General features: G+C 35.1%; 1 protein-coding gene across 2 annotated transcripts in view; it reads right to left on the reverse strand.

Moving 5' to 3' along the window:
- pard3ba (par-3 family cell polarity regulator beta a) overlaps positions 1-12,283 on the reverse strand; it is a 168,422-nt gene that overhangs the window by 21,210 nt on the left and 134,929 nt on the right. For both annotated transcript variants that reach the window (XM_081362128.1, XM_081362127.1), the window contains one exon: positions 6,421-6,529. In XM_081362128.1, the coding sequence (XP_081218254.1) occupies positions 6,421-6,529 (109 nt within the window). The remainder of the gene's footprint in view (positions 1-6,420; positions 6,530-12,283) is intronic.

Below are 12,283 nucleotides of genomic sequence, written 5' to 3' on the forward strand. Positions count from 1 at the left end.
ATTTGTTAACATTAGTTAACTACATTAATGTACATGAGCATTTATTCTAGTTCTAAAGCATTTATCAATAGTTAATGCTAATTTTAACATTTAATAATACATTATTAGTTGTATCTGTCAACATAATGGACCTGAGCTGATATGAACTAACAATGAACAGTTGCATTTTTATTTTATAAAATAACATTAACAAATATAAACAGATACTGTAACAAATGTATTGCTCATTATAAGATACCATTACTTAAAGGGATAGTTCACTTTGAAAATAAATTTTGGTATGTTTTAGCTTACCTCAAGGGCATCCAAGATGTAGGTGTCTTTTTTTCCGCAGTAGTTTCAATTTTGATATTTTTAGGTCAAACCGTTCTTGTCTGTCAGTCATATAATGCAGGTCTATGGTCACTGTCTCAAAGAGCATGCACAGAGTCCAAATTAAAACAATTCCCCATCGTCCAAATTAAACAATTCCCCATCGTAAGGACACATTGATGGCCTAAGACACGAAACGAGCGGTTTGTGTGAGAAAACGAACAGTATTTATATCGTTATCTCATCTCTTGAACACAGCCGTGTCCAAATGATCTGACGGCGCGGGCGGGTATAGATATATACACTGGATGTCGCTTGGCTACGGTTTCGTTCCAATGAACTGCAGTAGCCAAGGCGACATCTATGTACATATCTATACCCGCCCGCGCCGTCAGATTTGAACGATGGGGAATTGTTTTAATTTGGACTTTGTGCATGCTCTTTGAGACAGTGACCATAGACCTGCATGAAATGACTGACAGACAAGAACGGTTTGACCTAAAAATATCAAAATTTAAACTACTGCGGAAAAAAAGACACCTACATCTTGGATGCCCTTGAGGTAAGCTAAAACATACCAAAATTTAATTTCAAAGTGAACTATCCCTTTAATGCATTAACTAAAACTAACTAATGGAACCATTTTATGTTTTTGAAAAAAGTGTTATGCTCACCAAGACTGCATTTATTTGATACAAAAAATACAGTTAAATCAGTAATATTATGAAATATTACTACAATTTAAAATATTTTTTTTCTATTTGAACACATTTTAAAATGTAGTTTATTCCTGTGATCAAAGCCAGTTTTCAGTGTCACATGATCCTTCAGAAAACATTCTAATATGCCGATTTGCTGCTCAAGAAACATTTCTGATTATTATCAGTGTTGAAAACAGTTGTGCTGCTTAATATTTCTGCATGAATCCATGATTTCAGGATTGAAACAGAAAGTTCAAAAGAACAGGATTAATTTGAAATAGAATCTTTTGAAACATTAAACACATTTTTACTGTCAATTCCAAACAATTGAATGCATCCTTGCTGAATAAAAGTATTAACTTCCAAAAAAAAAAACGTCCATACCTCAAACTTTCGGTAATGCATTCAGTATTGTAAATTATTTGTGTATTTAAAAGTGTAGGAAGACTGATTTGATCAGGACATTAGCAATGCTTCATGGTGGAAGTGCCATTTAGCAAAGTAAATAAAATGTGATTTGATTCCAATTAAATGTTTAATGCTGGCCATAAATATGTTTAGACTGATATGAATGGGAGTAAATTGTGTAAACGTTATTTACAGAAATTGTATAATGGCACGTTGTTCAAACCAAATTAAAGTTGGCTGGCGGCAAAAAGGAATGCAATCTCACCAACTAGTAAAACTGGTTGTTAATCATTACACCATTCATTAGAACAACTGTGACGTACATTTGCTTCACTGCATCCAAATTAAAGGTTAATCTATTGACAACTCTAACCTATCATCATTTAACAAACAATGCAAGAAAAACTATTTTTCACGCAACATCGGACACTAGATACGTCACTTTCTTTCCAGCATCAGAGCATCTATTTTCTCTCTCAGACGTTCCTGGAAAGTCTCAATGAAGTTGTGTTTTTCCAGCAGATGCGTGTAATCATATAAACTATAATTGTAAACTTTGCCGAGCCCTGGACACAACCCTCAATCTCTGGAAAATGAAGTGCTGGACATCTGGGTGGACGTGAGCGTGGCTCCGGGCGCTGAAATGACAGAGTTCAGGGCTCCGATAAGTGCTTCTGAAAAAAGCCTTTCTTCCAATTTAGATTGAGTTTTTGTTTTAAAGTGCCCAGAAGAGAACGCTGACAGACACCCTTGCCATTTTTAAACCATGTGATTTCTAGAAGGGATTTGAGTGAAATTGTCAATTTTCTCATCTCTGTGGTTCTGTCTGGCTTCCCCCCTTCTTTTCCTACTGTTTCAGCATATTTTCTCTCATATTTTTAATGCATAATAAATCTTATGTCTCACAATGTCTCATCTTCATAACATCTTGTTGGATGCCCCCATTTGTCATTTATTATTTTATTTTTACACAAGGAGCAGACAGTGCAAAAAAATCTTGAAAGGCAACGAGCTGAGCAAGTTTTCTCGATACTATTTTAACACTAAAGGGATAGTTCACCCAAAAATGAAAATCCTGTGACTTCAAAACTGTATGATTTTCTGATTTAGGACACAAAAGGAGGTATTTTTAAAGACAAAACATGTTTATTGGGTCAAAACAACATTGGACCCCATTGACTTTTACTGTATGGACAAAAAAAAGCATTGTTATCGTTAACTAAAACAAATTAAAATTGTTTTGTTTTTTGGTAATTTAAATAAAGAAAAAATAAAATATTAGATGAAAACTTGTATACTTTAACATATATTATATGATTCAACTTATAAATCTTATATATATAAAAAATGGAAATGTTGCCTCTGGCAAATAACTGAAATGCTGAAAAATGTTTAAAACTAAAACTGAAATAAAAACAAATATAGCTATATAGAAATATGTTAAAAACATAATACAAATAATAATAAAAAAAAACACATAGCAAAATTATCTAAAATTTAAACTGAATTGAAGATGAAAACAGAAATTCTAAAAATAAAGGCTAATTCAAAATATTAATAAAATGTATAATAGTATATAAATGATACTAAAATAACACTGGTTTGAAGTGACATGATTCATCTTAAAAAATAATGAATAAAAAAAATAAAAAAAAGGCATGCAATTCTATGCAATTGTCTAGCCTGGATATCCAGACCTAAATCTGAAAGATTAATGGTCTGGCGTTGACAAATTAAAATCGGCCAGCTCGAAGGGGCGGCACCAAGCATGCATTTGAAAAATCTCACTGCACGCAATTGGATAACACTACGACCAATCACAACAAGCCCCATACGCTCAGCGGAGCTAACTGGTAGATTAGACTCTTGCCGTATCTGGTCGGCAAAACAGTAAAAACGCCCTTCTCGCAAATGAACGATTCGAGCGGCGTCTTCTGTTCCTGTTTTAGATAAAAAGCCAAGTCGAACTCGTTCATTGTAGCGGCCAAAGCCGTTTCAAACAACTGGTGTTCATCCATAGCCATCTTGCAATGTTTACTAATGACTTCGACGTCACAGCGCTGTCGTCATCTGATTAGCTGGCCTCCGGCCCGCCTATATCAGATAACCCGATGTGATTGGTGCAGCTCAGATCGAGGGGCATATTTAATGAGCATCATTACTAGACACCAGAGTAACTCGCTGAGCAAATTCAACTTGTGCTCGCGCGAGAACTCTGGATTACCATGGTTGCAATTGTCTATTGGTTTGGTTGAATTAACAGCAGAGAATATTAAAAAGGCTGCGGAAAGATCTTGCCATAATCTTTGTGCCCATCTCATATTTATGAGTGAAAAGAGAGCATTAATGCTAACACTCATCTCTGAGCATCATCACCATGAATGACAGACTCTCATAATGCAGTGGGAGGAACCACTGAACGAGACTAACGCATGGATCAGACGGCGAGATGCATATCTTTCTTCCTTAATGACCCAAAGAGTTATTTATTAATACCGTTTTAGTTATGTATTAAGCGAGACATGTCTGGTGCTGGGAGTTTATGGGTGATAAACAGCCCTCGGTTTGCACATTAAGACCAAGACGATAGCAAGACGTGCTGCTGTCATAGGGATGAAAAACAAAACCCTGACGGGAAGCTTGGAGGATTATTGCAGCTGAATTTGCATGTGTGCCCAGCGGTGCGGCGTGTAGGTGCGGGATGTCAAGGGATGGGTCAGCTCACTTAAAGCTCTGGGCAATGCAGACACCCCACCACACACACACACACACACCCACGCACACACCCACACAAACTACTACCTAGAGAACAATCCAACTAGACAACATCAGGATCTAAAAATACATCTGGGTTCATACAGTATGCATGCAGAAGACCATACCACGAATATCGTAAGCCTTCAATTTGAAAGCAAACCTCCTCCAAAAAAAGACACAAAGGGGTTGAAAAAGAAAGGTGGGGATATATGGAAATAAGTGGTTGCAATAGAGTTTTCAGGGCAGATCAGAAGAGAAACTGACTTGATTAAAGGGTGAAAAAGCAACTCAAATTTGAGTTTGGAGTTCATAAAGTTGCAGGAGAATTCTCACACACACACACACACACACACACACACACACACACACACACACACACACACGGACACACACACACACACACACAAACAAACACACACACACACACACACACACAAACACACACACACACACACACACACACACACACACACACACACACACACACACACACACACGGACACAGACGCGCGCACACACACACACAATCTCATTTTAACACAATCAACTTTGACAATGCACTTTTGAAAGTGGCCCTCAATGTACAAAATAGGGCTTGAAACCCTAAAAAAATTGAATTATTTTCTGACAAAGACTGTGGAATGGAGGATCATGACCTTTAGAAAATATGAACAGAAATAAATCCTATATTATTTGTTTCTGACGTCTGGAGTTTTTTCAACCCTGTTACCAAAATCTGGGACATGTCTGGAAAAAAAAAACCCTAGTGTAATTTTGTTCTTTTTCCAGCAGTAAACAAAAATAACAAAAGCTTAAATTATATAATAATGAAATAAATTGTGTAATAAAAATAATTACATAAACAATATATGTATTTATAATAACATAAAATAATATACTAATAAAGTAAAAATACATACATTTATAAAATGTAATAAAAAGTAATGATTAAGCTTAGTAATAAATAACTGAATAAATATAAATTAATATATAAATAAATAAATATACATATTATCAAATTGAATCAAAAGTAATGATTAACAGTTGAAGTACCTGAGTTACCAGATTTAGCCTAAATGATGCTGTCATTCAGCAACATCTAGCTATTTTGGAACCAAATGTTGGTCTGTGGATATTAATAAACTTTAATTACTCATAAATTAAAGGAAACATCCGTTTGATATTACAACAACTTTGGTATGCTGGATGCTTGAGCTCGACAAATGCAGTCAACACTACAATCTGTGTGAATAAATAAAAAAAAAGAGCAAGTGGAATGGGATTATTTACCCATCATGCTTTAGAAAGGGTCCAAATGATGGAACTTTCCTGTACATGACAATTTTATGGGATGTTCCATTTTTTTTATAATAGAAAATGATGCAGTAGATCATGAAATATGACGTGGGGTTTGTAGTACTGGAAAAAAATAAAATAATTATAAACAATCACATTATGATATGTATTCCCGTGAACAGGAAGACGATAGGCGCGATTCCATTTCAGATTTGCACAAAACTTTTGTGATTTTTTCTAAATGTCGACCAAAAAACTGTTGCCGTTTCCATTAACCGATGTTATGCAACTAAAACTTAATTTTTTCCTCTCGCGATAAGTAAAATCCTTCCATTATTATTAATCGAAGGAGATGTATGTGTGCTTCCCAAGCATTAATGGTAAGGAACAACCCTTATTATACTTGTGAGCGGCACATATGAGGTGTTTCTCCCTCATTTCCGCTTCGAGGTCTTGATTGTGGCATTTATTTGAGGTTTAGAATCCATTATTCCTGTAAGTCTTTTGTCCTATATGAATTTAATAAAGAACTCTGTCTCGTATTCTGTCCAAACACACTGTGTCATCTATGTCAGGTGACCTGTAAATGCGCAAAAACTGTTTCCATTGCAGTTTTGCGAAATATTTCTTACTCGAATTGCCTGAAAAACCTCCTCATGTGAGCGTAAAACATTTTTTGCGATAAATGGGAGTTTTTGCAAATTTGACGTGTTTCCATTGGGTGTATTTTCAATTTGCGCAATTCGAATGGTAACGGAAACACGGCTAGTGAGCGGGTCCTGTGTCTAAGCAGATGAACAGATTAGTCAGAGTACTTTAGATTTGGCTTGAAACACACCACGAGATGAACCCTGATAATCTGAGCTTTGAATCAGTGCCTGAGAATCCAGCCAGACTTCAGTCTGTCACTTCCTGAAAGAAAGCAAGAGAGCACACATGCACTCACTCGTGAAGGGTCGTACTCCTGGCGTCTTCGGTTGCTCAGGTCTTCATAGGATGGAGCCGGTCTCACCTTTTGAAGCTGATTTCGGATTTGCTGCAATCGTTCTTCATTACTGCAACATGAAGACAGAGAAACAAGACAGACTCCCATTAACCACTCTGGAAAACATCTAGGCAAATCTATCATCTATCACAAATCTAGGCAATGACCTCACAGATAATTAGATCAATATACTGCAGTCGTTTACACTTTATTTTACAGTATGTGTACTTACAGTGTATTTACCCAAAAAGTACTGGGTAATATGAGGTAACTGTGGGTTAAGGTTAGGTTTAGGTGAAGGTTCAGGGTTGGTGCGTAGTTATAACCCAGTTATTGTAATTGCTTTAATAAGTACAAAAAGTATATATGGGGAACTGCACTGTAAAATAAAGAGCTTCCTTGCAATCAATCACAATAAAAAGAAAGTCCATCAGATGAAAATGTAAGGGAACATCTAGAAGCACATTAAGTAATCATGTATACCACAGTAAATCTGTCTCATCCTAACGTTTAAAGAGTGTTTGATTTGAGGCCAAAGTTAATGTGCAATTCTGTTTGTCAGATTCCCAAATCAAATGCAGTGAAAATAAACTGCGCTTGATGTAAAATTCAGTGTATTAAATTATCCATCTGTGAGCTCCATAAACACACATGTAACCTAAGGGCATGTATTGATTCAAAGCAGAACTAGCATTATAAAATCAACCATTTAAACTGCTTCAACTTTCTCTTCAAATGTATTATACATTAATAATATATAGTTTTGAATTCAATATGCAATTATTATTGTATATTTATATTATTAATTATGTATTATTATTCAATCTAAACAAATAAATATAAACGACTTATACTGAACGCAAGAAATTGCCAAGAAGTGCTATGATGCATGTCCAAATTTTGTTTTATACTGGACTTACACATACACTACAAATGTATAACTTTCAAGAAACTCCATCCACAGATGTTGCCAACTTGAAAATAATTGAAAATACTAGAGGCAGCGATCTATGGCACTCCAGCAGCTGGTGGAGGACACGCGGAGCGGGAACGGCATCCATTATCTAATCCCAAAGAACGCAATTAGAGCTGCCATTTTGATTGAGAGTCCACATGACCCTCTGAATGAGAAACACTATCAATGTTTAATTAGCTCCCGTCGAGCATGTATGCATCATATTCATATTAGTTACAGGACTGGAGCAGACCTGGAGTGCTTTAGAGGGAGAAGGCTGAAGAAACAGAACATAGCACACAGAAATACTGCAAAAACACATGGATGCTTAAACACACACATACACGTACAAATGAGAGCGCTTCTGAAGGCCGGCTGTCATCACCAGTTCATTTGGGGTGTTATGATAGCGGTACCGTGCAAACCGTAGAAAGGCCGGAGATATTACCTTTCCTTCTTTGAGACAGAATTAGACAAACAGAGCAATCTGAGATCATCATCACGGACCGTGTCGGTTTCCTGCTGTGTTTTACCTGTTTATGTTACATCTGAGTAAAGCTAATTAGCGCTTGTGTTGAGCAACAGAAAGCAACGCTACCTATGAGTGTGTGCGTCATCTAGTCGTGAATGTGAGCGATTTTCCTACCCTCTTCACATCAAATCATCTCAAAAGTTTTGGTTTGAAAAAAACTTTTTACATATTACAAAATATTTTATATGTATGTATATATATATATATATATATATATATATATATATATATATATATATATATATATATATATATATATATATGAAAACAGAGAGAGAGAGAGAGACACACAATGGAGATTTCTTTTTTTAATTGTTTGTGTTGTCAATAGTTTTGATGGAACAAATTGTTTGTGAATATTTTATAATATTTCTCTTTTTGCTTTTTCTGTGTCGAATTGGACTTGTTGGTGTAAACCGGCCACTTTAGTCAAGAAAACTTAAAATAAAACTTTGACCCAATTTCCGATTGCATACTCCATGTTTGAAGCTGCTGTAAAATAGCAGATAAACTGTGATTGCACTATTATCATTATTATTAATATTTTTTCCCAGGATTCTTAGATGAATAGAAAGTTCAAAAGAACAGCATTTATCTGAAATAGAATCTTTTGTAACACTGAGAGTGTAAGCCTTGCCTATCTAAATATTCAAGTGCAAGAAGACATAAAAGCGAAGTCAATTAGTATCAGTATCAGTACATTGGATCCATGCTTTAGGTCTTAAAGTAACAACAGCCTAATTATCCTGCTCTTTTCTGCATTTTTAATGTTCAGGACAAAGAAAAAAATAACTAACTGCTCTTGACAGAATACATTTTTGTAACTTTAATAAGGATTAATCCGTTTAATTTCTACAGTGAAAACTATATTTACATTTATAGCCTACATTCATTAGTTAGGCTAGTAGTTTTAGCTGTGGTATCATAATTGTAATTAAGATTTGTGACTTTTCAGTGGTATCTAAAATGTCGGAGTCATAACTGTCTGTTTTTGCAAAAACAGTTTCATGGTAAAATATTAAAATCACCGCCAATTGGGGCAAAAAGTTCGTTTTAGGCCCTGGATGACAAGGAATGCTGGTCCTGGATCAGTTTTCACTGACTAATGAATATGATTATAGATGGGGGAATTAATCCACAATCTGACTGAGAAGCTGTCAACAAAATGGAGTCTGGACAGCCAAATAATCCCTGAATTAATAGATATTGACATACAGGTAATGCTAGAAACCGTGACGCACTTCTCTCCGCTTCTCCGTTCATTTCATCTCAATACCTCTATCTTATTTCTGCAGGACGTGTTTTATAATGAGATCTGACAACAGGCTGCCATCTTTTCCGGCTGGACGCCACCACACAGGCCTGTAATCAGAAGCGACACCCTTTTCTAAACACACCTGCCATTGAGGTCTTAATGAATATGTCCACTCCTCAATTACACAGTCTTGCTCTGTCGGGATAGGGCTGTCAGAGATGTGTGTGGCCACAAGGATCAGCACAGGAAATGCTCATGGAAATGAGAAATGAATATCTTTCCATTTATTTCTCTGATTAATTGGATAAACATATTGAAAATATAGTTATAAGTTTCAGGATTATGGTTAACGTAATGTCCAACTTTTTCCCTTACACACACACACATACCATTTAAGGCCAAAAAATCTGAGTTATTGTTCCTACAATTAAACTGTAGTACATTTTCATATGGAACTTAGGATTTGTTTTTCATATAAATAATTTTTAATACAACTACTACTTCTATTACTACAAAGTATTGTTGTTGTTATTAATATTATTATTATTGTTACCACTGCTACTCCTAGTATATGTATTTTTAAGTACCTACATTATGAAAATGTATAAGTCATAGTCAAAGCCATTGACTATTAAAATAACATTTTATTATATATATATATATATATATATATATATATATAATTAAATAATTATAAAATAAAATCTATATCTGTATCTTTTTAGACATGAAAATATATAATGTAATATATTATACATCAACAAAACTAAAATAAAATTGTAAACTGCAGTAGATTTTCATTAGGAGATTTCTTTTCTTTTTTAAAAATAATAATAACAATAACAAGACGTATTTGTATTATTGTTATTATTATATTTTAAGTACATTTTCATCAGGAACCTATGGGAATTTCTAAGTCTGTCATAGCACTTGAAGATAAAGTGAAATAATTCAAATAAAATGAAAGAAATGCCTCAATAATTTATAATAAGCAATCATTAATAATTTTCCAGTAGAAACAATTATGGAAAGTAGTTATCATGGTAAAAAAAGTATGCTAACCGGTTTTGTGAGAGGTAAACCTTATTTTAAGCAATATGTCTCCAGATCCATCTTAACAGAGTTTACTGCTCCAACGTGATGGAGAACAACACGGAAATGGAGGGAAGGCGTTAAGAAACAGCAGTTTCTTCACAGAATTAGAGTTGGCCACAGTACACGGCTGGTGGGCCATTAGTTCGATTAGGCCCATTCCTCAGCGCTGGATGCGGTCCAGATATCTGGAGCCGGGGCCAGCTTTTCTGGCTGCCACTGACTCTGTGTCAGCATTTCTGCTGAAAAATGGCCGTGCGGCGCTCAAACTCTCCCAAACAAGGAAAGCGAGGCTCTATTTTCCATGTTTGATCAGCACTAACATTTATTAGCCACATCTATTATGCACAAAATGCCAGCAAGAACAAAGGGCTGTTAGGAGCAGTCAGGCGACACACGCGAGAGAGAATGGTAATTAAGTACCCTGCTAAAGTAGATGAGACATCAGCACTCGGAGAAAGCGAGACAGTGAGATGAGGAGGGGGCTTTCGCGGATCTGTCTGGCTGTTACTTTGTGGTTAATTGACCGTCTCTTTCCCGCTATCTTTCTCTCTTATTTGCTCTCTGACATGAAAATCGAGACTTGTGCGCACACACTCTAGCGATGGTTTCATTTCATAGGTCCAGACAGAGACATTTCTCACACTTTCTTCTTTGATAAGACCCTGTGTAATCTGCTCGTACTGTCACATTAGTGAGTTCCACTTGTCAGACGCTGACAGATTTTACTCTATGGTGACCCAACACGGTGCCACGATTGTTCATCAAATGCCATTATAGGGACAGTTCACACAAAAATTAAAATGATTGAGAAAGTAATTGTCATCATTTACTCAACCTCAAAACTAAACTACAACAAACTGAATTAAATATAGATAAAAGAACTGTAGTATAATGATAATGTTTTTCAAATAAATACACAATAAAAATATATTTTAAGTGCATTTTCATCAGAAAGCTGTGTATAATATATATATATATATATATATATATATATATATATATATATATATATATATGTAAATTTATTATGGGATCTCCTTCAAGCATAATTTTTATTTTATACTAGTGCTGTCAAATTGATTAATATATTATATGTTTACAAACATTTATGTTAGATGCGATTAATCGTGATTAATCAATTTGACAGCACTAGTATAAAATAAAAATTATGCTTGAAGGAGATCCCATAATAAATGTAACATTTTCCAGAAGTAACAATATATGTAGGAATTATGGTGTTGTGGTAGAAACGTGGTTACCATAGTAACCATACTATCTATGTCATTTATCATCATGAAAATCATCCGGTTTTCTGTATTTATTTTAGTAAAAAAAATTTTTACGAAAATAAATAAGAAACCATTTCCCAAACCTGTATGAAGACTTTAGAAAAAGTTTAACAGTAATCATAGTTTCAGCCAAAGTAGAAAAGTTGCAGCAGTTTTTCACCACAATAAATGTGTGGTCTAGTTGGTTTAGCCACCAGTAGCTATGTTGGGATATTGCATTAAATAACGCTGGATGGATATGCAAAGATGTGCATAAATTCCTAAAATAAACATAAAAAATGTATGCGCTCCATTAAGGCGGATAAAAAAAAATCAGATAAGAAAACATGCGCATAAACTATGATGGAAACACATTTACCGAGTAAATTCCTCGATGCGCATCAAAAAAGTCATGTGACTTTGCGCGACTGATCGTCAAAGTGATTCGGTATAATTATTCGGACTGCGTCCCCAGACAGCAGCATCCACCTCTGAAAGCAAGATAACATGACCGAGTTTTGTCTGAGTGCTCTGAGGCGCAAATGATTTATTATATATGAAATAAGATGCAAAATGGCTTCTCCTACTGCAGCAACTTACATTTTTCTTAGTGATATATGGCACCTGTTTATCAGGAAGTGACGATTTCGTTCGCTTCGTCTCTCTGGATGGAAACGGTGCTTTATTCCCAAATGTTCTATGCGATTTACATACATTTA

The sequence above is a fragment of the Scardinius erythrophthalmus genome (genome assembly GCF_964197995.2).
Source record: "Scardinius erythrophthalmus genome assembly, chromosome: 3".
NCBI lineage: Eukaryota > Metazoa > Chordata > Actinopteri > Cypriniformes > Leuciscidae > Scardinius > Scardinius erythrophthalmus.